This window comes from Panthera pardus, unplaced genomic scaffold, assembly GCF_024362965.1.
Source record: "Panthera pardus isolate Hobbes unplaced genomic scaffold, ASM2436296v1 HiC_scaffold_25, whole genome shotgun sequence".
Taxonomy (NCBI): Eukaryota; Metazoa; Chordata; class Mammalia; order Carnivora; family Felidae; genus Panthera; species Panthera pardus.
Window position 1 is genome coordinate 23654215 of NW_026526821.1, and position 27581 is coordinate 23681795.

Sequence of the window (27581 nt, forward strand, 5' to 3'; positions counted from 1 at the left end):
GCCCACATAGGGGTCCCACATGACAAAATGTAGCTGCAGAATTGAGCTCACACCTCATAAGTGGCTGGCGGTCTTTCTCTAAACAGAGTCTGTGCAAAGTCATAGCCCCTCCAATCCCACTGTCCTTCCACTGCTGGATTTTTACAGGCAAAAGTTGTTAGAGAAGCATCTCCCCACTTTCTGTGCCTTGTGGACTTGACCTCCCGGACCATGGGCTTTGTCCAACAAAGCTGCCTCAGCTTTGCACTTCTGTTGAGGGGTGGGAGTGGAAAGTGGGAGATTCGGGACCTGTGAGGGACCCAAGCTCATACACCTCTTCTCGCAGGTAGGGGGGGCCCCAAAGTGGCAAGCGAGGTCCCCGAGGAGGTACAGGCATTGCTGGTGCTGCAGCGCTGGCAAGAGATGCCGGAGCTTGGGATCCAGCTGGTGCCCGAGCACGTAGAAACTCGGCCCCTCTACCATCCCCGCAGCCCAGGGCTGCTGCAGGTGAGGGAGGGCTCAGCACCCAACCCCAGAACCCCCGGGGTTCCCAGAATCCCAGGACTCCCACCTGCTCCTGGACCCTGGGCCCTCAGGATGCACCTTCCCCAACACCTTTAACTGGGCACTGCACTCCCACTTCTGATTCTGGCTCCTGATCCTGGTTCCCAGCATCCCCACTCCAGTCTTAGACCCCCACCCTGGACTCCATACCTCCACCTTGACTTTGGTCCTGCAGGATCCCCACCCCTGGCCACCAAGGGGTCAGACCTGGCACTCTCGATCTGACCTCAACCCCAGGTCCCTAGGCTCTGGACTTTGGGAACACCAGATCTTACTTTTGATCCCAACCTTCCACTCCCAGGGCCTTATCCTTAACCTAACCTTAGACCTGGAACCCCCACTTCAGACCCCACCTTCGACCTCATCCTCCAGGATCTACCTGACTGTGCCCTCTTGACTCCAGCTCCTCTCCACCTGGGGCAAGGCACAGCCTCTGGCCACAAGGCTATCACAGGAGGTGGGGACCTCAGCAAACCCCTTCAGCCTGGTCCTGTGTTCCCAGGGATCCCTTCACATGTGGATTGACATCTTCCCCCGCGATGTGCCTGCCCCACCCCCAGTTGACATCAAGCCTCGGCAGCCCATCAGGTGAGTTCTGGCCCTGCCTCCCCTGGGGCAGGCACATTTGGACTGCCAGTACCAGGGCTCTCTGAAAACCTGGGCCTCCAGTGAAGCAGCCAGAGGCTGCTGAGCCAGCCTTTTCAACTAGGTGAGCTATTAAGTTCCCTTTCTTTTCTTAAGCCATTGTGAGTTGGGTGTCTGCCCCCTTCCAACTGGAGCTGGTCTGAGTGGAGTTCTGCGTAGGCTCTATGTACTTCAGATATTGTCAGCAATCTACACTTTCCACCTCTGGGCTCTGCTTCCCTTGGCGTCACTCTCAGGGAGGCTTCTGCAGTCTGGGGGCAAGATGGCTGCTAATGGTACAAGGCTTATATCTCATCAACTAGACTACTTGAGCAGAAAAACAAACACCTGTTTGCCAGTAAAAGCAGAAGTCTCAGGGCTGACTCTCATTGGATCAGCATGCGTCAAATCCTGGTCTCTTAACCAACCCTTGTGGGTAGGGGGCTGTAATCCGCTCATTGGCTAACCCTGGGTGATGTCCTAGGTGATGTACCCACCTCTGGAGCCAGGTAGAGGTGAGTCTTCCCCACCAGAATCACACAGATTGACAGCATAGGGGTGAGGGTAGTGGGTGCTCACCAACACAAAATCATGGTGCCGTCAGCAAATGAGAGGAAACTGATGCTGGGTAAGAGAAAACAACAGATACCCAGAAAAATCCATGGCTATCTGGGGTAGAATCAGGAAAGCTGCCGCCCCTCCTTCTGCCACTCAGGGGCTGCGTGCTCTCATCCCCACTCTGTAGCTCTCCCTCTCACTTGTCACTGCAAACTGGCTTTCTCTCCCCTGTGCCCTAAGACTTCAGCTTGCACATCACCCTGGCTCGTGGTGGCTCCAACTCCAAATGTGGTGGCATCTGACGTTACTCAGCCTTTCAGCATCCTGATTTCAAAATTTATGGGGGAAACTTGGCCCAGCTTTGGTCAATAGACCATTCCTGGTGCCATCTGCTGTGGTGGGGGTGGTCAGTGATAGCTGGGACTGCCCATGTAGGTACCACAGACATCCTGATCACCCAGCTGGGCACATGGAGGTGCTCAATGAATGTCACAGCTATGGCCTAGGTGCTTCCTGCAGCCCCTATCAAGACCCCAAGAGTCTGAAAACTCTCTTCTGATACTTCCCCCAGCTATGAGCTCAGAGTCATCATCTGGAACACGGAGGATGTGGTTCTGGATGATGTGAACCCACTCACTGGAGAGATGTCAAGTGACATCTACGTGAAAAGGTGAGCCTGTGGGCTAGGCTGGGCAAATGGCTGAGAACCAAGGTGAGACTGCAGTCAGGGGCATGGGCTTCAGGCTGAGCCACAGCCCTGTCTTCTGGGCCTTCTCTGGCACCTGAAGTTGGTGGAGGGCCCCCCCCACCTCTGGTGGTCAGGGGTTGGGGGGGGGTTGGCGAGCTGGGTTCTGGGTTTGGCCCCAGTGCTGAAGCCTACTCTTCTGCCTGTACCTCTCTCCTGGCTCCAGCTGGGTGAAGGGACTGGAGCATGACAAGCAGGAGACAGACGTTCACTTCAACTCTCTGACTGGGGAGGGGAATTTTAACTGGCGCTTTGTGTTCCGCTTCGACTACCTGCCCACGGAACGGGAGGTGAGCGTCAGGCGCCGGCCTGGACCCTTCGCCCTGGAGGAGGCCGAGTTCCGGCAGCCAGCCGTGCTGGTCCTGCAGGTCTGGGACTATGACCGCATCTCTGCCAACGACTTCCTTGGTAGGGCTTTGCCTCCCTCCTGCCTCAAACCCTGGCCCTACTTTCTGTCCTCATTGCCAGTGCCCCCTGGCCCTTGGTTCCCTATTGTAACCCAACCCTGAGTCCTGGGTTTCAGACCCTAGGTCACTAACCTTTCTGGCCTCATTACTGACCTCCGTTCCCACCCAAAGTCCCTGACTCAATCTTCTGACATGACCCGAACTCAGGTCACTTTGGACTCTGAAACCATGGCCCCACTTTGGCAGTCTGGTCCCATCCTTGGTCGTTTCACCAGGGTCTGACAACCTGCTGACATGTGGCTGTGCTTGTGTGGCCCCCAGCTGTGGCGCACCACGTCTTAGTTCCTGATGCCCTGAGGCACAGTCCTGCTGTGGCTCCCCACCACCCCAGGCCCAGACAGACCTTGATCTCCTACCTAACCCAGAGAGCTCTGCACTCGCAGGATCCTTGGAGCTGCAGCTGCCAGACATGGTGCGGGGGGCCCGGGGCCCCGAGCTCTGCTCTGTGCGCCTGGCCCGCGATGGGGCAGGGCCGAGGTGCAACCTGTTTCGCTGCCGCCGCCTGCGGGGCTGGTGGCCAGTAGTGAAGCTGCGGGAGCCAGAGGATGAGGATCGGGAGCAGCGGGAGGTGCGAGCTGGCAAGAGGCAGAAGAAGAGGAGGAAGGGCCGGCCAGAAGACCTAGCGTTCACAGACCCTGGAGGCAGCGTCTACATCCTCACGGTGGGTGTGGCCGGGGCAGGGCCCCGGGTGGGTGGGGGTATGAGGTGGGGTCTGAGACCACCTAAGAGCTCAGCCTCTGTTCCCTCCTTTCTCTAGGGGAAGGTGGAGGCAGAGTTTGAGCTGCTGACCGTGGAGGAAGCAGAGAAGCGGCCAGTGGGGAAGGGGCGGAAGGAGCCTGAGCCCTTGGAGAAGCCCAAGTGAGGGGCGACACAGGAGGCTGGGCCAGAGCCTGAGGTAGGTGGGGGCGGCCCAGGAGCTTCCTCGTCATTCTGACACTACCTCTGTCCCCACAGCCGCCCTAAAACCTCCTTCAACTGGTTTGTGAACCCGCTGAAGACCTTTGTCTTCTTCATCTGGCGCCGGTACTGGCGCATCCTGGTGCTGCTGCTGCTGCTAGCATTGGTCACCATCTTCCTTCTCCTGGTCTTCTACACCATGCCCGGCCAGATCAGCCAGGTCATCTTCCGCCCCCTCCACCAGCCCCCTGACCCTAATTGACCCTGCACACTCTTCCCCTACCAACCGTATAACCTCTGGGGGTCCTTCTCACCAACACGAATGTTTGAGTTCACTGCTTTCTTCGAATGAACTTGACTGTGCCTCCACTCTGACACCTGAACATAGGCTGTGCATGATGATACAAGGGGCAGAAAACAGAGCTGCCCTTGGGTAACAGGTGCTGGGGATGGGTGGCTGCCACTAGGAAGAATGGGACCTGGCAGGAAGCTCAGGGCTCAGGCCGAGGACCCTGGCCGCCAAGCTGTCATGCCGAGTAGCCCACCTGTTGCTCCTGCTCCTGATAATGGCAGGGTCACTTAGTGACAGCTAAGCACTTTACATACTTCATTAGCTTATTCTTCAGCCCTGAAGAGTAGGCATATCAGCCAGAACATTTTTGGTTGCAAGTAACAGAAATCCCAACCCTACTGGATTAAACAAAAAGGGCTTGGCGGGGGGCGGTGTGTGTGTGTGTGTGTGTGTGTGTGTGTGTCTTGCATAGCTGCAATTCCCAGTGTTTAGCTGGCAGCTTGTCACAGGGCTCAAATGATGTCACTAGGACCGGTTTTCTGCCTCTGGACTCAGCTCTGCTGTCCTCTGGGGCCAGCTCATTTGCACATAGAGTTCCCCCTGGGAGCTGCAGGATGGCAGCACCAGCCTTGTATCTCCCCATGTTCACACCTAGAAGAAAGCTTTCCTAGTCCTGGGAGGTCAAACCTTCTCCCAAACACATATGCTGAGAAAGTAGGGAGGTTCCTAGAGGAAATTCAGGATACTATTAACAAGCAGGAATGGTTTCTGGCTAACCTAAAAAAAAAAAAAACAAGGCTCACTACAGCCGGCAGTATCATCTGCAACTTATAAATGAGACATGTCCAAGGTCACACAGCTCGTGGGTGATCACATCAGAGCTGGATCTCAGGTCTGCCTCTAGAGATTTTGCTATCATCACCCTAGTTGGCTTCCTGTCCTTTCTACTCGAACCCCTACTACTGTCTTACCCGCACACTCCCTGAGAAACAATCGGATGAACTGACCAGCTGTCAAATGTCCCTGCTTCCCTGGGCTGCAGCATGGTGTGGTGTTGGGCCTGGTCCTCCACACTTACTAAGGGCTATACTGGGAAGCCCTGATGAGGTCCAGAGCTGGGGGTCTGAAGCCAGCCTTGCTCCAGAATGGCCACTGCTACCTTCCCTCCATTTTTCAGTTCTGCCTCCTCCTAGAAGACTGTACGGGATGTGCCTGGACCCCTCTTAGTGCTCGGAGTCAGCAGGGGCTTGGCATAGAGCATGGTCAGTGAGGATGAGGGATCAGGTGATTGAACCCAGGGTGGCAGGGAGAAGCCCTAGCTTTAGCCATCACTGAAGAGGTGGCAAGCCCCAGCCTGCACCCACGGCCCTAGCACCACGGGGGTCAGACACTCATGAGCCTGTGGGCCATGGTGGCCCCAGGAAGCTCATACTGGAAAGGTCCATCTCAACCCTGGAGCTGAACCCAAAAGGCCCAAAGACCACAGCAGAGGAGGGACTGAGGATGGGGCATTGGGGTGGATATCAGTTTTGTGTGAATAAAGCCCAATTAGTCAGGGGATGTCCACATGGGGCTCCCAGAGGGCATCTGGCCCGATCCGTCAGTTCTGATTGCCTTCAGTTCATGGCTGTGCAAAGGGTTTGTTTCCAGGCCCTGGCCACACAAGAAGCACATGAAGACCAGCAAGTACTATCACAATCAATAGATTTATCAACCTGTGCTGAGACCGACGCTCTGAGGGGGTCGGAGGGGTGGGGAGAAGGCTGGGAAATGACCACAAGGCCAAAGAGAAAGGGAACAACGGAGGGGAAGGAGACAGCTACGTTGTTTTCCCGAGATCAATTTTCTTCTGGATGGCTCGAGCCGAGTGGTAGATGAGTGAATCGATGAGTCCAGCCACTGGGGACAGAGACAAGGGCTGACACGGGCCTAGTTGGGCCCTTGGCTGAACCCCAGAGCCGTGTCACCTGACTGGCTAGGCCAGCAAGTCCCCTTCACCATGGAGGTGCTCCTCCTCCCCCCAACCCAAAATCCGCAGGGAGCCCAGGCTTTACATTCCCTGCCATGCCCCAACCCCAAACACGCCCTCGAGCTTCTAACCTGTGAACATGCCCCCAATGATAGCGCACACACCAGTCAGGAAGTGGGTGAAGGACCTGGTAGAGGGACAGGGCAGGGGATCAGCAGGTACCCCTGCTCCCTGCAGGCCCAGGCCCCTCCCTTTCCCCACCCTCACCTGTGCTTCTCCGTCAGCTTCACCATCATGGGCGAGAGCTCATAGAGCACAAAGACTCCGGGAAGTCCCTGGTCACCCATCAGCCCATTGGCAACCTTCTCGTGTCTGGTCACAGAGAACTGATTTGTCCTCAGCACCTGGGACAGGAAGGGAGTCTGGGCCAGGGCCGACTCTATAACCTGGCTCCCAATCCCCCTCAGCCCTACCCCTGCTCCCACCCCTTGTCTGTAGTGCCTTGACTGTGCAGAGGAGAAAACAAGGCCCCAGCTCACTTATGAACACTGCAAGGCCCGGGGACCACCTAGGCACCCTCCCTTGGCCTCACCACCCCAGTTGCCCCTCAGTCACTGGCTCTTTACAGTTCACCAATCCCAACTACATCTGGTGGATTCTCTCAGTGGGGGTTTAGGGATGGGAAGGAACTCTCCAAGGCTGCATCACGAGCTCCTGGCAAGGCCGGGCCGGACTTCCTATCTGCCGAGCTGTTGCTCCACTGGTGACAGCAGAAAGGGGAGGAGGGGACCCAGGAAGGGTTAGCCCCCAACCCAGGGGAGACCTCGGGGACAGTGAGCACCCATGGAATGGATGGAGGCAGTTTGAACAAGTAGAAAGTGCAAGCGCTTTGAAGTCCGACAGTGTGGGCCCTGCACTCTCGCTGTGAGAGTAAATCACCTACCCTCTCTGAGCCTCTGCTTCTCACCAAGAGGGACCCTGATACCTGAGCTCCTGCCGACTTACCTCCCCGTCTACCTTCATGTACACTGTAGGTACCACCTTCACAAAGTACTGGAACATCATGGAGGCTGCAGGGAGAAGAGAGCACTGGGCATGGGTGCTGGGTAGGGCTCTCCTAACTGGGGGCTACCTCCCAGGCTGGTACCTTGGGGTGCGGTGACGTTGGTGCGGTCTAGGGGGTTCACAATGCCTGGGTAGTCTTCCCCGAATGACAGGTGCCGGATGTAGTGGGTCATGTTGATCTGCAAGCAATACCAGCACCTGAGCCTCGAGCGCTCAAGGCCCCAACAGGCCTCACCCCATCAAAGGTTCCGTGGTACAATGGCAGACAGGGATGCTTTGGCTTGGGGAATGGATGTGTGGTGAGGCAGGAGGGAGGGCAGGGTCCTGCCTGGGAGAATCTGATCAAGACAGGCAGAACCCCCATGCCCCACCAGGGAACAGAGTCTATGGCCTCTGGACCTCCACAGTCTGAGGTTCTGGCTGCATCCAAACATACGGCAAATAAAGACCGGGCATGGACCCGTTGTGGCAGGTGCCAGATTTGCCTGCAAGTCTTGAGCCAGGGAAGCCTAGGCTGGAGGGGCCCCAGATTTCCCAGCTCCGACTCCTGTCCTGATTCGGTCTTTATCAACCTCAGCTATTAGAGGGATCTTTAAAAACGTGCAAACTTGATTACATCATGACACTGGTTAAAGGGCCAACAGCCTCCAGGAGGCTCTCAGGAGGAAGACCAGACTGCAGCTCTGCCTGAGTCCTATGTGGTCTGGTCCCCGCCAACCTCTCCAGCCACACCAGCCCCTACAGTTGCTGAGAAGTGCCCCGCTCCCTCCTGACTTTGCTGGAGGCTCCCTCTGCCCAGGATGCTCCTGTCCAACCCCATCCCCTATCTCCAGCCTGCACAGATCTCAGTTCTTGACCCTCAGACTGATTCCCTGGCCGAATATGGTGTATTTTTATCTGCTCCCCCATCCCAGGACATCCCTGTGGAGAAATGAAGGCAGCATCCATCTCCCACCCTCATCCGCCCTGCATGGTCTCTGGTACTTACATTGTCCAGGCCAAAGCTCTGCAAGTCATGGACTAGGAGAGAAGGGAGAAGGTGTCACCAGGTGGAGTAGGACTGGCCTCCTGGCTCCCTCAGCATCCTTGCTCAGGCCTCCTCACCCCTCCTTCTGGAGTGCGACTGCCCAGCTCCTCTTTGACCCTTCATTCCCCTCAGCCTGGCTCTGCTGGAGCCTGTGTGCAAGTACACACCCTCCTGGGCCTTAAGAACAGACCCCATATCTTCCCTGACATATACAGGGAGCCCTTTACAGGCATCACACCAGGTTTTCATTCCCACCAAGTCCCTGCTTGCACCTCAGGAAACAAACCCCACTGACTCTATCTCCCACTAAATAGAGCTGATGGACAACTGCTGAACCCCAAGGTGAGGCGAGACCAGAGAATGCCATCCAAGCACTTTCCCTGCCCCCCTGCCCCTACCCCCCTACAGCCCCCAAAGGAAATGCCATGGATAGTCCATACCATCTATTCCAGAACAAGTACTTCCTGCCCTCTGGCCCTGATCCCTCCTGCTTCAAGAAACCCTACCTGAAAAATAAGACCCCTATACCAGGCCCATCCAAACCTCCCCCCTTCCTGGGAGGGTAGGCTGCCCCAGAAGTGGGGGCTTGGCCTTCCTGGGGGGGCAGGGCCACTTACTCTCCACAGCATGTACTGCAGCATGGGGGAGGGAAGGAGAGAGAAGGGAGGAAGAGAAAAAAGATTGAGAGCTTCACAATGAGAACCATGGAGCAAAATAACGTGGTAGAAAGGAAGACTGGAATATTCCTGCCTTGGCAGTAGGGTCTGGACCTAGCTAACAAGTCTCCTCCTGCACTAGTCTCCAGGGTAACTCCTCCCCAGCCAGGGAAAAATACGAGGGGTCTTGGGGCAGAAGTATGGTGGCCTAGGAAGAACAAAAGACCTAGAGCCCAATAAGCCACTTTCCTAGCTGTGTGACCTTGGGCAAGTCACTTGCCCTCGCTGGACCTCAGTGATCTTTACAAAGGGCTGTCCTGAGGACCAGGTAGGATCTAAGATGGAAAAGCACTAAGTGAACTTTATAATCTTCCCCCCTCCCCCACCCAAAGCAACAAGGGTGTCAGAAACTAGCTTCCTGACCTTCAATTCGGTCAGATCTCTGGCCTCAGGCAATTGTAGCTTTGTGTTTTAAATATCCTCCCAGGATATGGAATACCCTTTGCCCTGGGTTCCCTGACTCTAAGGCAGCCTAGGTGGAGAAGAGAGGCTGCTGCCTGCCAGACCGCCTCCTACTGAATGCCTCCAGACCCTGTGCCAACAGCTCGACACTGGTGGTCTTCCCCCCATCCCAGTGAGACCACCTTTCCCCCAACCCCCTCCAGAATAGAGAGGGGGCTCCAGACCCACCTCCTGCCCCTCCCCAACACTCAGCCCCCCCGCCCCCCCACCCCCCTTCAAGACCAGCAGGGCTATCTCCAGCAGGCCCTTTACTCCTGCTTCCCGTAGTGATGAGGCATCTCAGGACCACCAACTCATCTCTCATCCCCTGGACTCCTGTCACACCGTGGCTCTGTACATCCCCCAATATGACCCCGACTCCCATCCCTCCCAGGGGGCTCCATCACTCATCAGCGAAACCCCTACATCTTCAACCTCTACACATTCCACTCACCTTCTTGCTCCAACCGCAGCCTGGCTCTCCCTCGAAGGCGCCCTGTAGCCCTCTTAGTGGCGACAGTTTCTTCCCCACATTTATCCTCCTTTGTGGCATGAAGTGAGGCCCTCCTTGCTCCTTAATGCCACTTCCAGATCACTGACCCTCGAGCTGCCCTAAAATTCCTAGCTTTGCAGCTCGTGGCAAACTATCCCAACTATCCCTACTTATTTTAATCACTATCAGATCCACCCAGAACAGCAGGTCAGCCCTTCCATGCCTCTTCTCAGTGGTTCTAGCCTCTGGCCACAACTCACTCCTCACAACCCTGTCACACTGCCCGATGGTGTCCCCATCACCCGGCTGCCATCCTACCTGTCCAGACGTAGTCTGCCTTTCCTCCTGTTGCCGAATTTGGGCTTTATTCTACACTTCTGAGGTACTAGATTCTGTCTTTTTCCTTCTCAAGGACTTCACTCTGACAACTGTCCCTCCCACCCATGGAGCATGACTTCTGCTAACTATTCAGCAGACTGTTTCCCACAGCATGTTAACCTACGTCACATGTCGCACCTCTGGCAAAACCACGCTGTTGAGCCCACATTTCCCTCCAGCATCAGCACACTCTCCTCCCTTTACAGCAAACTCTCCAAAAGAGCTGTCCTTACTCACCGGCTCAACTCCTCTCCCATTCTCTCCAGAGCCCACGCAATGGGTGCTCCCTATCACTCCACAAAAACTACTGTCAAGGTCACAATGACTACCACCATGTCATACACCCAATGGGCAACTTGTACTTGATGTCCGGAAGCATCTGATACGGTTTTGGAAACACCTCCATCCCCAGGCTTTCAGGATACCACCTCCTGGAGGGCATTCTCCTCTCACAAGTGTTTCTTTTTTTTTTTTAATATTTTTTTAACGTTTATTTATTTTTGAGACAGAGAGAGACAGAGCATGAACAGGGGAGGAGCAGAGAGAGAGGGAGACACAGAATCTGAAACAGGCTCCAGGCTCTGAGCTGTCAGCACAGAGCCCGACACGGGGCTCGAACTCACGGACCGTGAGGTCATGACCTGAGCCGAAGTCGGACGATTAACCGACCAAGCCACCCAGGCGCCTCACAAGTGTTTCTTACTGGTCTTCTTGCCGTGTCTTCCCCTGCTCCCACCCCCCACCCCCCCACCCCGTATACCCCACCTCTCCACGTTCCCCCCCCTTCTCCCCCTGCCCACACTCTGATAGTGGAGGTGCCATGCTCAGTCCTTTGAGTCCTCCTCTCCACCTACCCTCACCTCCAAGGGGCCCTCACCCACTTCCATGGTTTTACATGCCTGAGGACTCCCACATCTGTATCTCTGTGCCAGACCTCTCCCCTGACCTCCACATTGAACAGCCAACTGACTGACTTGCATCTGGGTGGTCTAAAAGGATGCCCAAATCCCACTGCTCTGAACACGTACAAAGCTGAATTTCACTTTACTCGTCCAGCCATCTAAACTTGTTCCTCTGAATCTTCCCCTCCCCCTAAATGGCAGCTTCATCCTCACTACTCAGGCACAAAACTTCAGACTCATCCTTGACTGCTCCCCTTCCCTCACCCTTCACACCCATCAGCCACTCCTCTTGGCATTACCCTCAAACGTAAGTAATTACTGCTTGGCCCTCCACTACCAGCCTGGCCTGGCCCCCATCATCCTGTGCTGGGATGGACCATCGCAATGGCCTCCCATTGGCCTCTCTGGTTCTGTCCTGCCCCTCTTCCCCATATTATCCACACAGCAGAGTGCCGCCTACTTCTGAAAGTCAAGTCACATCATGAAGCATCTCCTCAGATCCCTCGGATGGCCTTGTATCTCATGGAGAGTAAGAGCCCTTGTCCCTGTGGTGTCCTTCCACGCCCTGCCCGCCATGGCCCTGTTACCTGGTTCACCTTATCACTAACCACACCAGCCTGCTCCAGCCCCCAGCTTTCTTACTGCACCTTGAACTTGCCAAGCACACTCTCTCCTCAGAGATTTGCATTTGCTCTTCTCTCTGCTTCAAATCCTTCGCCCAGACATCCTTATGGCCAGCTCCTTCACTTTCTTCAGGTCTTTACTCAAATGCCACCCCCTTAGAGTCTCTCTGCCCCCAATACACAGCAGCGCACACGCACCATCTCACCAGAGCCCCTCGCCTGTCATCTTTGTCCTGCCTTTCTTTGCTTCATGGTACTTAATAGCATCTGATAGTCCATATATTTTACAACTTGTTCATGGTGTTTCTTTACTATATAATGTTCTGAGGACAGGGACTTTGTTTTGTTCGTTGCTGTATTGTTAGCACCCCCACTACAATGGGGCACACGGTAGGTGACTACTAAGTATCTAGTGAATGTACGGGTGAATAAATGAATGAAAATAAATCCCATTTATTCATCCCTGTGAACAACCCTGTGAGGGTGGTATCAGTATCTTCAGCCCCATTTTACAGGAGGAAAAACTGAGTAGGGCTCAGTATTTCCCAAATCTGATATAACTCAGGAGTGGCAGAACCAGTGTTCCAACCCAGGTCTGCTGATCCCAAAGCCTCACACATGGGTCATCCGATATTGGGGTCTACATTTTGAACAAGTGCCTACCACAAGCTGGGCTCTGTGCTGCAATCTTTTTTTTTTTTTTTTTAAGTTTATTTATTTTGAGAGAGAGAGAGAGAGAGAGGGAGGGAGGGAGGGAGGGAGGGAGAGGGGCAGAGAGTGAGGAGGAGAGAGAGAATCCCAAACCTACGAACTAGAGATCATGACCTGAGCTGAAGTCAGATGCTTAAGTGACTGAGCCACCTAGGAGCCCCATGTGCTGCAATCTTTAACCTGCACAAACACCCTAGGAAATAAGTACTATCGTCTCCATTTTATACAGTAGGAAACAAGTTCAAAAAGGTTAAGGAAGTTCCTCAAAGTTCCACACAGCTGTTAGTGTGAGACTGATGTCTGAACCCAGGCAGTCTTGCTCCTCAGCCTGTGCTCTTAACTGTGTGCCAAACTGCTGCCCGAGATGAGGGTCTCTTCTGGGCCAAAGACACAGAACATCAGGCAAGTGCAGGGGTATCCAGGGTCTAAAACTCCCCAGTGGAGGTGGTGTCACTCACCGTGCACATGGGACTGCTGGAAGCTTTTCCCAGGAGCAAAGTGGAAGTTTCCAGCCACCTGTAGGGGATATTCCCTCTCATTCTCCAGCCATTTTCCCCCTTCTCTTGGTCTCCTGAGGGCCCAAGTGGGGCCAACCCGAAGCTCGGCTGGCCCTTTCCCGCCTGAGTCCCTCCTGTACCTTGTTGACCTCTAAGAAGCCATACACCTGGCAGCCTTCATTCTTCTGCTCCTGCATCTTCTGGCTGAAGCCTTCTCGCCGGCACTGCTCGATAGTGTCTGGGTTCTTGAAGGCCCAGCCCCGACGGCGATAAGCCTCCCGAACATCCTCACAGGTGTTACAGCACCTGCAGGAGAGGGGGTGCAGGGTGAGTGTCAAAGAAGCACGAAAACAGAGCTGATACCTTGGGAAATAAAGCAGTTCTGTCCACTAACAAAGCCTCTGCCAGCCTCATCCTTTGACCACTGATGTTCTCAAAGTATGTTTCCTCAGAGGCATCAGGACTGTTAAAAATGTATATTCCCATTCTGTTTGGGGTGATGAAAAGTTTTACAACAAAGTCATGCTGGTTGCACGACACTATGAATGTAGTTAATACCAATGAATTGTACACGTGAATGTGGTAAGTTTTATAAGTCATATATTTTACAATACAAAAAATTTTAAATACATATTCCCAGCCCCTACCCTAGACCCTCTGAATCAGCTTCTCAGGGGCCAGGGCCTGAGGAATATAACAGCAGTTGCCACATATCAAGGGCCTAATTACCTGGGTTGGGCCTTCAACCTCAGTGCTTTACATACAGTATACATTTAATCTTCATGTGACTATTATGGGAAAGGTTATCATCACCCCCCCCTTCACAAGAGAGGTTATGTGGCTTTGCCCAAGGATGCAAGGGTGGAACCCAGGCAGTTGGATTCTGAGACCACTTCTGAACCAGAGCAGGGGCCGCTTCAGCCTCGTGCGCAGCTGTGGCCCAGGCAGGGCCTGGCCACAGAGCCTCAGTCACTTGCACCAGGATGAGTGACTGAGGCACCCACTCCATCTCCGCTAAATTCTTGGTCCAACTTCCTCCACCTGTGGGAGTCTGACACAGGCTGAGGATGGCCGGCACACAGCACCTGGTGGGAGCTCCCATAACCCTGGGTCCCCGGGGTCCAGCTCACTTGATGTCTTCAGTCTCGGCACCATAGCAGCTCTCACAGCGATCAGGGTCCAGGGAGTCAGGGTCAAACACCTTTACCTCGACTTTCCCAAGCTCTACGGGAAGGGCAGAGGCGGGGCATCAGCTGGGAGCAGACATCATGAAATCTCCACCCCTGACCCCTGCACAGGCCCTCTGACCTGTGGCTTAGGAATAATAAAAATTATACTAATAGCTAATATTTATATGGCACATACTATGTGCCAGGCACTAAACACTTCCACACGTATTTCTTTAAATAAAAGTAACAGTAATAAAAATAATAACAGCAAATACTAAATGTTAGCTGAGTACAGGTCATCATACACAGAATGTCTCTTGTCACCCCCACAAGGACTTCAGGAAGGTGGGGGTTATTATCCCCATTGTACCTGCAAAGGCGCTGAGGCTCAGAGACGAGGAGTGACTTTGCCCAACGCAACACAGTAAGTGGTAGACTTCAGCCCCAGTTCCCAAGCCTTTAACCACTTCACCGTGGTGCTTCTCCTCAGGCCTCTCTCCCTGCACCTGACTCCCTGCCTCATCATAACTGGTGATTTCAATAGTTAATATCTTGACCTCCTATCTTCCAACAATCTTTTTATTTTGTCATCTCATCTCAGCCTGATTCCACTTCATTTCCACACACATACCTACACCTTGTTTTGACCAATTACTGCAAACCTTCCCAAATTCAATTTCAAGTATCCCAATCTTCAACTACTTATCCTTATTTTCCCAGTTCACTATCTCTGGTACCCAGAATCCACCAATTTTTTGACACCACTAACACCATGACCCCTTCATGCCCTTACTTCCCTCCTTATCTAAATTCCATGGTCCAAATGGGGAATGGACAGTGTCTTTAATAAACGCTGCTGGGAAAACTGCATATTCACATGCCAAAAATGAAACTAGACCCCTATCTTACACAACTCACAAAAATCAACTTGAAATAAAGACTTAAATGTAAGACTTGACACTGTAAAACTCCTCAAAGAAAATAGGTAAAGAACTCCCTGATACTGGTCTTGGCAATAATTTTTTGGTTATGATACCAAAAGTACAGATAACAACAGCAAAAATAAACACGTGGGATTACATCAAAATAAAAATCTGCACAGAAGAAACAATTAACAGAATGGAGTAAAATAAAATATTCACAAAAGATATATCTGATAAGGTGTTAATATCCAAAATATATAAGGAACTCATACAACTCAACAGCAAAACAAACACACAATACAATTAAAAATGGGCAAAGAACCTGAATAGACATTATTTCAAAAGAAAACATACAAATGGCCAATAGATACGTGGAAAAGAGCTCAACATCATTAATCATCAGGGAAGGCAGAATAAAACCATAAGATACACCTCACACCTGTTTGAATCCAAAAAATAAAAAATAAATGAAAACAAGGAAAAACCAGTATTGAAGAAGATGTGGAGAAAAGGGAACACTTGTGCACTGTTGGCGGGAATGTAAATTGGTACAACTACTATGGAAAACAGTATGGAAGTTCCTTGAAAAATTAAAAAGAGAACTACCATATGTTCTACCAATCCCACTTCTGGGTATATCCAAAAAAAAAAAAAAAAGGAAAGAAAAGAAAAAAGAAATTTTATCTTGAAGAGTTATCTGCAGCCCCATGTTCATTGCAGCATTATTTACAACAGCTAAGATATGGAAACAATCTAAGTGTCTGTTAACAGAGGAATGGATAAAGAAAATGTGGTAAATATATTTAATGGAGTATTATTCAGCCATTAAAAGGGAATTCTATTATTTGCAACAACATGGATAAACCTTGAGGACATTACACTAAGTAAAGTAAGTCAGATAAAGAAAGACAACTTCATGAACTCACAGTGCAATCTAAAAAAGCCTAACTATAGAAACAGAGTAGAATGGTGGTTGCCAGAAGCTGGGGTGGGAGAAATGGGGAAATGTTGGTCAAAGGGTACAAACTTCCAGTTAGAAGATGAATAAATTCTGGGATCTCATGTACAGAATGGTGACTACAGTTAACAATACTATATTGTATACTTGAAATCTGCTAAGAGAGTAGATCTTAAATGTTCTCACCACACACACACACACACACAAAATGTAACTATGTGAAGTGATGGATAATTAGCTAACCGTATTGTGTTAATTGTCTCATATATGTAATCAAATCATCACACTGTACACCCTAATTTTACACAATGTATTTCAATTATATCTTGACAAAGGTGGGAAATAAATGCCATGGTCCACTGCTATAACTATTGTCTTGCACATAGCCAGAACCCATCTGTTCCTCTCTCTCTTTGTTGTACCAGCCTCGCAAAACCCAAACCCTAGTTAAATTCAACTCTCTGTGCCTACTTCTTGCTTGTGCCTCCTTTAAGACTGCCTGACAGGGGCACCTGGGTGGCTCAGTCAGTTAAGTGTCTGACTTTGGCTCAGGTCATGATCTCACGGTTCGTGAGTTTGACCCCATGTCTGGCTCGTTCTGACAGCTCAGAGCCAGGAGCCTGCTTCGGATTCTGTGTCTTCCTCTCTCTCTCTCTCTGCCCCTCCCTTGCTTGTGCTCTCTCTCAAAAATAAATAAACATTAAAAAAAAAAAAAAAAAAAAAAGGCTGCCTGGCAATCCTGCCTCATTTCACTAATCAGCTCACTTTCCATTTATCTGAGATGACTAAATTTATTTCTGCCTCTCATCTTTGGCTTCCATAATTCCTTTCCCTTTCTTCACTCTTAGCTAATGACCTTGCTTTCGATTTCCACGAAGAACAGAGAAGCAACAGAATCCACCATGCGGATTAATCTCACCACCAAATCCACCACGTCACCTGCATTCTCCGCCAGCCTCCCCTACTTCTCTGCTTTCTCTTCTGACAAAACTCCTGAAAGTATTGTTTTTAGTCAATGTCTCTATTTCCTTTTTTGTCCTTTGGTCAGATTTTCATCCTCAACACTATCGAAACTATTCTTTTTAAAGCCTCCAGTGGCCTCCATGTTGCCAACTGCAATGGTCAGATCTTACATTTTACTGGACTCTCAGGGGCTTTTGACAGTTGTTCACTCTCCTTAAAACTCTTCTTCCACTTGGCTTTTGCAACATCTTTGGTTCTCTTCTACTTTAATGGCTTAATCTTCCTTCCTAGATCCTCATTTTCTGACTTCTAAATATTGGCGGGGCTCAGGGTACAGTCCCTAGACCTCTCCTCTACCTATATTTACTCCCTAGGTTTTCTCCTCTAGTCCAATAGCTTTGAATGCCATCTCTATGCTGATAACTACATTTGTTTCTCCATCCCTTCTCTAACATCTATACTGGTATATCTAACTTGGCATAAAACTAGGGTATAAAATGGACATTCCAGGTGGTGCCTGGGTGGCTCAGTCAGTTGAGCGTGAGACTCTTGATTTTGGCTCAGGTCATGAGATCCCAGGTCATGGCCTCTGTGCTCAGTGTGGAGCCTGCTTAAGATTTTCTCTCTCCCTCTGCTTTCCCCCACTCATGCTCTCTCTCTCAAATTAAAAAAAAAAAAAAAAAAGCATTTCCCAAATTTAACATGACTCAAACCTGAAATCTACCCCCAAATCCTCATCCTTTCCTGGGGGACCAGTCCCCAAGAAGTCTCCAACAATCATCACCTCCTGGTATTCACATCTTTATGTAGCCTCCACCTCCCCCAGTGAATAAGGCTGATCTGGGTAACCACTTGCATATTGCAGAAATGATGGTGTGTAACTTCTGAGGTTTGGTTATAAAAGAAGTTGTGATGATTTCCACCTTGTGTTCTCCCAGATCACATGCACAGGGAGAAGCCAGATGCCATGCTATGAGGATATTCACTGAGAGGCCTATGTGGTGAAAGCCCTGAGGCATCTTGCCAACAGCCATACATGTGAGCCCTCTTAGAAGCGGATCCTCCAACCCCAGTCAAGCCTTCAGATGACTGCAGCCCCAGCCAACAGCTTGACTGCAATCTCCTGAGAGACTGTAAGCCAACCACACCACTCTTGAATTCCTAACCCATAGCAACTGATAAAAACAAATGTTTTTGCTCTAAGCCACTAATTTTGGGGGTAATTTGTTACATAATAGCAGATATAGAATATTCCCCCACCTCTCTCACACACCCACACAAAATCCTCCTCCTCCTCCCTGGTCATCCCTATTTCAAGTCATTCATTTGCTCAGGCCACAAGCCTTGGAATGAACCTTGACTCTGCTGTCTTATACCCTACATCCAATCCTACAGCAAATTCTCTGGTTTTACTGGTGTTCAACATATATCTGTTGAATGAACAACTGATAAAACTCACAACACAGCCATCCCTAAGGTGTGAGAAATCACAGCTTTGAGGAGGGTTTTGTTATGGTGGGAAACTGAGTTAATGTAGGCACTGGGAGGCTGCCTAGAGACAGGAAAGGAAGCTAGGGTGAACAGCTACTTTGTGCCAGGCATCATACACATGACTTCATTTGATCCTATAATTCCATGTGGTGGGTACTACTGTATATCACCACTTTATAGCTGAGGTCACAGACTGCAAGAGACAAAGTTACATCTGAATTTAGGCAATCTAAGTCAAGAACGTAAACTCTTAACCATAAGCCACCCTGCATTCCAAAGGGGAAGAGCATTAAGGGCTGAATTCAGCTAACGGGATGGGGAAGAAAACACCTAGAGAAGCTTGGATCCATCTAGAGGAGTTCTGCCACGACGAGAGCACATAAGACCCATCCTCAAACTTCTGTCACTCAACAGTGATAGGCAGAGATTGGAGACCTCTGAGAGTGATAGCCAGGTAGAGTACTCTACTCAATGTACAGAGGCTAGAAGCCTGGATTTCAGTCCACTCTGATCCTTAATAGCTGGGGGACCCTAAGCAAGCCATTTGACTTCTCTGGGTCTTAGTTGCTTCATCTGTCACTTGGCCAACCACATCCCACTTGTCAGAAGGAAGGGGTTGGGCATGTCCAGCTCAGGGATCTGAGATCTGGCCTCCTCCTCACAGTTACCATGACGCTCTGCCTCTGAGCTCACGGGGATGCCATCCTTATCCAGCCGTTGCTTGAACAGGTTGTGTTCCACATCCAGCTGCTGCTCCCCAGCCACATCCATGGCATCAATGCTCAGATCTGGAAGCAGGAAGTCAGGGTAAGGTACTTGGATCCTAGGAGCAAAGGAATCTGGGTTTTGGAGGGAAAGGGGATGCTGGGACTATCTTGGGGCTGCAGCGGTTAAGGAAAGAAGGTTGTCCTGGGGTCCCGTCCAGAATCTAAGGCTGGAGGTGTGAATCTGTAAGCCCACCTCAGAACTTGTAACTCCCACGCCTGGTGGGTACTCACAGGCACAAGGCATGTGCGGAAAAAATACGTCGATGTTGATCTTCAGTTTGTCTCCCCGTGACTTGTCCACGTAGAGTTCAGGATGCACCTGGAGCAGCACTACCTCAGTAAGATTCGACCCCCTACCTCTCCTTCCCACTCCCATCCCTAGAATACCGAGCCCCGCCCACGTAGTAGCCCCCCCCCCCCCCGCCCTTACCTCAGTGGTGAGGTAATACTGAAGCTCGGACAGAAACAGTAGCAGCATGAGAAGGCCACTGACAATGGTCACTGCGGGGAAGGGAGCGAGGGTCAGAATGGCCTCTGCTCCACTCTCTCAAGCTCCCCCATAGGCCAGGCAGGGTCCAGGCGCCCGGCCAAGCTCTTCGACACCCCTGTCCCTGCAACCCCGGCCCCGCTGCGGCCTACCTGTGGCGCCCCCGCAGGTCTTGACCCGGAAGTCCTCCAGAGTCTTGGGGTAGGCATCGAACTGCTTGAGCTTCCCTAGCGCCTCCATGGGGACCAGCCGGAAAGGGGACGCCAGCCGGCCCGCCCCTACAGCCTCCTGCTTCCGGCCCGGAGCTTGAGCCACGCCCCCTCTCCGCACGCAGGCGCAGCAACGCGCACGCCTGGCCCCACCCCTCGCCGGTGTTCTCACTCAGGCCCCACCCTCCCCTCCAGCGGTCGGGTGCTGAGGGCTGCGGAGTATAAACGCAGTTGTTGGGGGGGTGGGAGCCACTCCCACCCTGTGGGTGGTCTTCCGTGGACCAGGTACCTGGAGGCGTGGTTGCCCCGCAGAAACAGTAAGAGCCCCATTTGCTTATGTTGACCGAAGAACTGCGCCAAGAACCTCACATGAGATTCTTGGAACAACTTGGAACCTCCTAGAACAGTGACTTTCAAAGCGTCCCCAACCAGCAACCTCATCACCTGGGCACTGGTTAAAAATGCGTGTTATGGGGCCCCACCACAGACTTGCTGAATCAGAAACTCTAGGAGTGGCTCCCAGGTGATTTCCTGCAGTTAAGTTTGAGAATCACTGCTACAGAAAGTAGGTGTGGAGGCGCCTGGGTGGCTCAGTTGGTTGACCCTCTTGATTTTTGGCTCAGGTCATGGTCTCACAGTTTAGATTCAGCCTCGCGTGGGATTCTCCCTCTCCTCTCTCTCTGCTCCTCTCCTCTCTCTCTGCTCCTCTCCTGTTCTCTCTCTCAAAAAAAAAAAGAGAGAAAGGAAGAAAAAAAAAGGGAGGGAGGGAGAGAGGGAGAGAGAAAAAGAGAAAGAAAAGAAAAAAAAAGAAAGGTGTGATGTTTACATCCATTTTCTGAAAGAGATACTGCCCTGGAGAAGGTGAGTAACTTGCCCTATATCACAGCCCATTCTTCTGGACCTCGAAGTACCCTGGGAGCCAGGACCTATTGGGTTGATTTTACTCAAACAGCCTCTCCGTGCTTCTGAACATGGCGCATGAAGGTGCTTGGCTCAGGTCATTTTAGTGATGTAAGACCAGAACTTTGATAAAAGGTGGCACAGGAGACTGTGGTAGTCTGTAGGAGAAACTGACGCACTGGGTTAGGGAAGGCTTCCAGGAAGAGGAGAAGGGACACCAGAGCTGGTTGCTTTTTGGCAGCCTGACTCAGGAGAAGCAGAGCAATGTCAGAGTCCGCCTTCTGCCCTCAGGCTGCAGTTTTCTAGGGAAGGGGGGAAAAGAACGAACTAGCTCATGGGAACTGGAAACTGACAGTATGCCAACCGCTCTAATCTGTTTTACCCTCAGAACAACCCTGGGAGGTAGGCACTGTTTCAAACCCCATTTATAGACGAGGAAGCCAAGAAGTGAGTTGACTTTGCCTAAGGTTAACGGGACAGCTGGGGTTCAAGGCCTGTTTTTTCTGGCTCCAGAGTCTGGGTCCTTTCCACACATTAGTTACCACCACCAAGTGCGAGTGGCATCATTCTTGGATGAATGACCAAGGATGTTAGCAGGAATTATCCTTTATTCTCTGGCTTGTGCCCATTTGGTGCTCTTCCACGTTTAACTTCCTAACCCTCTCTCCTCAGTGGGGCTCCAGGCTTAATGACCCTCATTCACTTCTTCAACACATATTTATTGAGCTCTTCCTATTTCCCAGATCTCCCCTGGGTTATGGGAATACCATGGTAAATAAGATAGGGCTCATGTCTCCCTCAAGAAACTTTCAGTATGGGGTAGAAAGAGGCAGACAAAAAAATGTGTATACATACCACTTAGAAATGATTAAGATGGTAAATTTTGTTATGTGTATTTTACCACATAAACAATTGGAAAAAGTAAATAATAATTAAAAAGCATAATGTGCCTTGTACTCTGAAGCAAATAAACAGGGCACTGTAACAGGGACAACAGGGACAACAGGGGTGGGGGAACCTTCTGTTTTAGGAATTCCAGAATTAGATGGTCCTTCCCTTTTTGGAATTCTTTTAGGTGGCCAAGGAGACCAAGACACTGACTAGAGACTTCACTCTTCATAATGTCAGGCTTTATACTGATGCTTCAACCTTCTCCGTCAAGTGGGATCCTTCAACCTTTGGAGCAAGTGGGGCCTATACTGGACTCATTCACTGCACATGGGGCTGCACTGGTCCCCTGCAGCTACAGCCTACAAGCCCAGCCAGAGAAGAGGAAGTTTTCAGGCCCTTTCGTTAGTTCCTTCTGCCCTGTCACAGTCTTCTTTTACCTTATATCCACACTGATAAACTTTCCCTAATTGTTAAAGAAATAAATATATTTGCAGATGTTACATGTTCTTCTTTCCCAGTGCAAATGGACCAATTTTCTCTTGGGAGAAATACGGGGACCTTGGTGTATCTGGATTGAAAATAATAATCACAGTGTAGAAATCCCACTACTTACCCTGAGAAGGAAGAATCATAATATAGCTGTGTCAGTGGGTCTCAGAGTCCAATTAGTAGAGGTTCTTATAGACTTTAATAATACTGAGGTCAGGGAATGAACCCTAAGATGAATGCCATTTAAAATGAGACTTGAAAGGGAAGAAACCAGACAGGTGAAGTACTGAGTGGGAGGGAGAAATGTGTTCCAGGAAGAGGAGTTGCAAGTGCAAAGGTCCTGGGGTGAGATAGAACTTGGAAAGTTCTAGAAACAAGAAAAAGCCAGAATGGCTGAAAACTGTGAGATGAGTGAGAATTTTGGTTTTTATTCTGTATGGATTTTATTCTGATACCATTTTAAGGATTTAAGCAGGAAATTAATTTAAGATCATGTCAGTTGCTAGCTGAAGAATGGGTGAGGGATGGATAGAACAGAAGCAGATATACCAGTTAGGATGCTATTGCAGGTTGTAGCAGGAAAACACAAGCTTTTCTTTAGAAAACAAAAATATAATTAGAAAGTGATCTTCCATTTTAATAAAGGAATTGGGTTTTTTTTTTTTTTTTTTTTTCCTGTAAAATACTTTTCTGGCTAGATCGATCTATTAAGCTAAGACAGTGGTTCTTAAAGTGTGGTCCCTGGACTAGCAGCATTGTCATTACCTGAGAATTTGTTAGAAATGCAAATTCTCAGGCACACCCCAGAAAAACCAAATCAGAGACTGTGGGGATGAGGCTCAGCATTCTGTGTTTTTATAACCAGTGTGAAAGCTAATTATAAAGGTTCTAGTTCAGAGCACCTGGTTGGCACAGTTGGTTAAGTGTCCAACTCTTGATTTCAGCTCAGGTCATGATCTCACGGTTCGTGAGATCTGCACTGACAGTGCAAAGCCTGTTTGGGATCCTCCCTCTCCCTCTTTTTCTGTCCCTCCCCCTCCCATGTTCTCTGTCTCTTTAAAAATAAATCAATAAACATTTTTCAAAAAATGCAAAAATAAAGGTTCTAGTTTCAGTAATACGTAGACTTAATCCTGGAAACCTTCCTGGCGAAAAACATCTTGAAATGCTAAATAACAATGATCTCTTTGAACATATAGCTGACTCATGAAAAAGTAAGGGAAATTCCCAGGGGCTAAGATTGAAAGAGTTAAAGAAAGCAGGGTCACCTGGGTGGCTCAGTATTTTAGTTCCCTCTCAACTCCGTTCATGTATCCCATAAATATTTTTTAAATGATTCTAAGTCCCCATTCTCACAGATCTTATGTTTAGTGTAGGTCGCTGGTGTATTCCAGACAGGATAGAGTGGCAGCTTTGCCCAGGTAGGCGACAAGAGGGAGGTCACAATGTGTACTTCGTGATGACATCTATGGAGTAACTGGTGGCATGGAGAACCCCACGGAGAGCTAAGCCTTCCTCCTGTGGGGAGGATACGGGACCCGCCATAAGTTATCTCTCTGTCCCTGCACCTGCCATCCTAGGGCCAGCCAGAGTCCTCTTTGGAGGTGAGCAAATGGATATGGAGGCGGGAGATGATAGACTGGGAGGAGGTTGGGGCGCCTGGGTGGCTCAGTCGGTTGAGCGTCCGACTTCAGCTCAGGTCACGATCTCGCGATCTCGCGGTCCGTGAGTTCGAGTCCCGCATGGGGCTCCGGGTTGATGGCTCAGAGCCTGGAGCCTGCTTCCGATTCTGTGTCTCCCTCTCTCTCTGCTCCTCCCCCGTTCATGCTCTGTCTCTCTCTCTATCTCAAAAATAAATAAACGTTAAAAAAAAAAATTAAAAAAAAAAAAAGACTGGGAGGAGGTGTGGTGTGGACGGTTGAGGAGCCACGGGGGCCAATGGAACAGAGAGATAGATGCTGGAGCCTCAGTTCCTCCTTCTTCTCAGTCCCGGGTAGAGAAGTCAGTCTGCTGCCTGCCACGAGACTCGTCATCTGGGCTGAACATGAAGCACTTGTGGCAGATTTTTGTCCTGTGGGGCTTCTGGGTGCTCATCTTGTGGCTGATGGCCCCCTGCCTGGATCCAAAACCTGAATCGGCACCGCAGGGAAAACTGCTGGTCTTGGTACTGGGACATTGCAACTGCCCTTGGTTCAAATTCAGGAAGAGTGGCTGCCCATCTGAAACACTAAACTCCTCCCTCTGCTACCACAGAGTTGGAGAATGGGGCTGGTATGCTGAATGCTATGGGAAGATGATGGAGTACCTGAAGAGGGCAACAGAGTCCAGGACTCCTCATGCTGTGCTCTGGTGGCTGGCTAGTGGTCAACCCTGGGCCTGGTCCCTTGCCTTGTCCTTCCAAAGCCTAGCCTATATCCCACATTCCCACCAAACCCCTGCCCTCAGTCCTGGCTTAGTGCACCTCTAATCTTTTTTTTTTTTTTTTTTTTTTTAAGTTTATTTATTTATTTTGAGAGAGAGCACAAGCTTGAGTGGGTGAGGGGTAGAGAGAGAGGAGAGAAAGAATCCCAAGAAAGCTCTGCACTGACAGTACAGAGTCTGATGTGGGGCTCAAACCTACAAACCATGAGATCATGACCTGAGCCAAAATCAAGAGCCAGACGCTTAACCGACTGAGCCACCCAGATGCCCCACACCTCTCATCTTCACAACCTCAACCCCTGACCACCAGGTCTGGGATCTCACCCTCCGGATTTGCTTTCCTTCCACTAGAGCTGATACCCAGGTCCCAACCTCCAATCTCTTCCCTTCGGCTGTTTCCAGGGCATGAACTCAGCAAGTGGTTTTGGCAAAATGTGGAAAAAGGTGTTCAAGGGGATTCTCAGACTCTCAGTGAGCCATTTCCATTTCTACTGTGGGACTTGTACTTTGGTGGGGAACTCCAAGATCCTGTGGGCCTCTGGCCTTGGCAACAATATCAACCAGTGGACCCTAGCCTTCGGGTGTGTGCTGGGGAGAGGGCAGGACATGGGAAGGTCAAGGGTGCCCTCAGAGTTCTGGCAGTTCCTGCTCTCTTTCCAGGATGAACCAGGGCCCTGTCCAGAGCCTTGAAAAGGTGGGGAACCAAACCATAGGATGCTTCATCTATCCTGGGAATGCCAGCAGCCAGGGCTCTTGGAGACAGCTGCTGCTGCTGCTGCTGCTGCTGCTGCTGCTGAAGCTTTCTGGTCTGGCGTGCACTTCAGATGCTCCAAGTGAGGAGGTCATGGTCTGGGACCCCAGATGTTCTTAGTTTGGGGATGAGGGGAGGTCATTGCAGGGGAGGACAGAGGAACTCCAGGGACACCCTCTGCTGGCTAATTAGGGACATCTGCAGAATCTCCCCAGGTCTCAGCCTGCTGAACCTTCCCCCACTTCCCAATTCTCTTAGATTTTGGAAGGTGGTCCAGTTTCCTAGTGGAATGGAAGACAGCAAAGACCCAGTAAGGGTATGGGAGGGAGTAAGATGTGGCTGTGGGGTGCTGTGGGAAGGGGTCCAGATCAGCCCCCTCTCCCTTTTTCCCCACCTCCTGGTGATCAGCCCCACCTTCCTTAGGTATAACAAAGGCAGCTGGCTGGATGACCAGGGCTAGTATGCCTTCCTGGGGCTCATGGCTCTGTCTGTGCCTTGCGCATCTGTGACCAGGTTAGGAAAGCGTCTTGTCCATTTCTCACACAAGACTTCTCTCCTCCATACCTTCAGCATAGAGTCTAAAAATTTCTATCTGGCTTTCAAGATTGTGTATAATCTGACCCCTCCCCTCCCTTCTTCTCTCCCAGGCTCACACAATGGGCTTCTTGGTGTTCCCCAAATACCAGCTGCCTTCTGCCTTTTCACACACTGCTGCCTTTTCCTGGGATACCCTTCTCTTGTGTCCCTGGGGAATCCTCTCTTCCTCTAATATGATGAAGAGCAGCTAGTTGATACTCTGTTTTCTGGGCTCAGGGGACCCCTCTGTGTGTTCAGAGTGTGTCTTCCCTGGAGAATATGAGCTCTGTTCTCCCAGCTCCAGGAGGCAGTCTGTCACACTTGATGTTGAATGAGGGGAGCTGGGACAAAGACAGGATTCAGCTTACTGACACATACATTCCTCTCTCATTCACCAGGATGCCTGCTTTGGATTTGGATCAGAAAATCAAAGAAAGGGGTGCAATGACTGTTAATCAGACCAATGATTACAAGAAGATTTTGTCCATGCAGAGGATGGAAGCAGAAATGGAAGTCAGCTACAGTGTGTTGGGCAAGCTCACTGTCCACACGTGACACCCTGCAGAGTTCATGCAAGTCCTAGTCCTTTGGACCTCAACAAAGCAGGTTGTTGGGATGACAGCAGCAGCAGCGGGGGTAACAGGCAAAAAGAAATTATATGGAGACCAGTCTGGTGCTGAATAAAATTCTGGTCGTATCTGTTGCCTACAAGGACAATGTCAGGGGAGAATATCTTGATATCCAGATCTCAGGGGCAATATTTTCGTTAATTTTTGTCTGATCCCAGGTCATGCGAGGTGGTGTACATTTAGACCGAAGCTCACACAAAGTGCGAGGCCAGACTGAGTTCTTGGGGGAAGCTCTTTTCCTACCTGATGAAGAGATAAAGCTTCGTGTTTCATCCTATGCTGGGGGTGGGTTTTTTCTTTTTTCTTTTTTTTTTTAAATTTTATTTTTTATTTTTTAAAATTTATATCCAAATTAGTTAGCATATAGAGCAACAATGATTTCAGGAGTAGATTCCTTAGTGACCCTTACCCATTTAGCCCATCCCCCCTCCCACAACCCCTCCAGTAACCCACCATATTTATGAGTCTCTTCTGTTTTGTCCCCCTCCCTGTTTTTATATTATTTTTGTTTCCCTTCCCTTATGTTCATCTGTTTTGTCTCTTAAAGTCCTGATATGAGTGAAGTCATATGATATTTGTCTTTCTCTAATTTCACTTAGCATAATACCCTCCAGTTCCATCCACGTAGTTGCAAATGGCAAGATTTCATTCTTTTTGATTGCCGAGTAATACTCCATTGTGTGTGTATATATATATATATACATATATACATATACATATATGTATACATATATATACATGTATATATATGGCTGGGATATATATATATATATTTCCTGGGATACCCTTCTCTTGTGTATATATATATACATATATATATATGTATATATATATACATGTATATATATGTATACATATATGTATATGTATATATGTATATATATATATATATATATATATATATATATATATATATACCACATCTTCTTTATCCATTCATCCATCGATGGACATTTGGGCTCTTTCCATACTTTGACTATTGTTGATAGTGCTGCTATAAACATGGGGG

The 27581-nt window shown here is 50.1% G+C and overlaps 3 protein-coding genes across 11 annotated transcripts in view; 2 read left to right on the forward strand and 1 right to left on the reverse strand.

The window, feature by feature from the left end:
* LOC109272512 (fer-1-like protein 4) overlaps nucleotides 1-4209 on the forward strand; it is a 33891-nt gene extending 29682 nt beyond the window's left edge. The window contains exons 39-45 of the mRNA XM_019458684.2: nucleotides 326-486; nucleotides 1046-1131; nucleotides 2297-2395; nucleotides 2637-2878; nucleotides 3321-3598; nucleotides 3695-3795; nucleotides 3892-4209. Coding sequence (XP_019314229.2) covers nucleotides 326-486; nucleotides 1046-1131; nucleotides 2297-2395; nucleotides 2637-2878; nucleotides 3321-3598; nucleotides 3695-3795; nucleotides 3892-4096 — 1172 coding nt within the window. The 3' untranslated portion in view covers nucleotides 4097-4209. The remainder of the gene's footprint in view (nucleotides 1-325; nucleotides 487-1045; nucleotides 1132-2296; nucleotides 2396-2636; nucleotides 2879-3320; nucleotides 3599-3694; nucleotides 3796-3891) is intronic.
* Nucleotides 4210-5705: 1496 nt separating this feature from the next.
* On the reverse strand, nucleotides 5706-20010 carry ERGIC3 (ERGIC and golgi 3). Of its 3 annotated transcripts, XM_019458680.2 has the most exons (14): nucleotides 19859-20010; nucleotides 19650-19720; nucleotides 19451-19538; nucleotides 19121-19240; nucleotides 14079-14172; nucleotides 13089-13254; nucleotides 12910-12967; nucleotides 8805-8819; nucleotides 8149-8180; nucleotides 7243-7339; nucleotides 7101-7165; nucleotides 6363-6499; nucleotides 6227-6282; nucleotides 5793-6025 (listed from the first exon to the last, which is right to left on the reverse strand). In XM_019458680.2, the coding sequence occupies exons 1-14, from the start codon at nucleotides 19944-19946 to the stop codon at nucleotides 5946-5948; spliced, it is 1167 nt and encodes a 388-aa protein (XP_019314225.1). In that variant the 5' UTR covers nucleotides 19947-20010; the 3' UTR covers nucleotides 5793-5945. The 3 variants fall into 3 exon arrangements, with proteins under 3 accessions (XP_019314227.1, XP_019314225.1, XP_019314226.1); XM_019458682.2 differs by lacking the exon at nucleotides 19650-19720 and having other exon boundaries at nucleotides 5706-6025; XM_019458681.2 differs by lacking the exon at nucleotides 8805-8819 and having other exon boundaries at nucleotides 5802-6025; nucleotides 19859-20008.
* Nucleotides 20011-20080: 70 nt separating this feature from the next.
* The window catches only part of CUNH20orf173 (chromosome unknown C20orf173 homolog), a 30328-nt gene continuing 22827 nt past the window's right edge, over nucleotides 20081-27581 (forward strand). The window contains exons 1-4 of one of the 7 annotated variants that reach the window (XR_002082497.2): nucleotides 20081-20200; nucleotides 25019-25197; nucleotides 25277-25457; nucleotides 26342-26549. Coding sequence is in view for 1 of the 7 variants with exons in the window: in XM_019458685.2 (XP_019314230.2) it covers nucleotides 24240-24551; nucleotides 25019-25197; nucleotides 25277-25457; nucleotides 26342-26398 (729 nt within the window). In the remaining 6 variants the exon portion in view is untranslated. Of the gene's footprint in view, nucleotides 20481-23502; nucleotides 23800-24117; nucleotides 24552-25018; nucleotides 25198-25276; nucleotides 25458-26341; nucleotides 26550-27581 lie in introns of those variants that run through there. The other 6 variants (XR_002082500.2, XR_002082495.2, XM_019458685.2 and 3 more) reach the window with 6 other exon arrangements.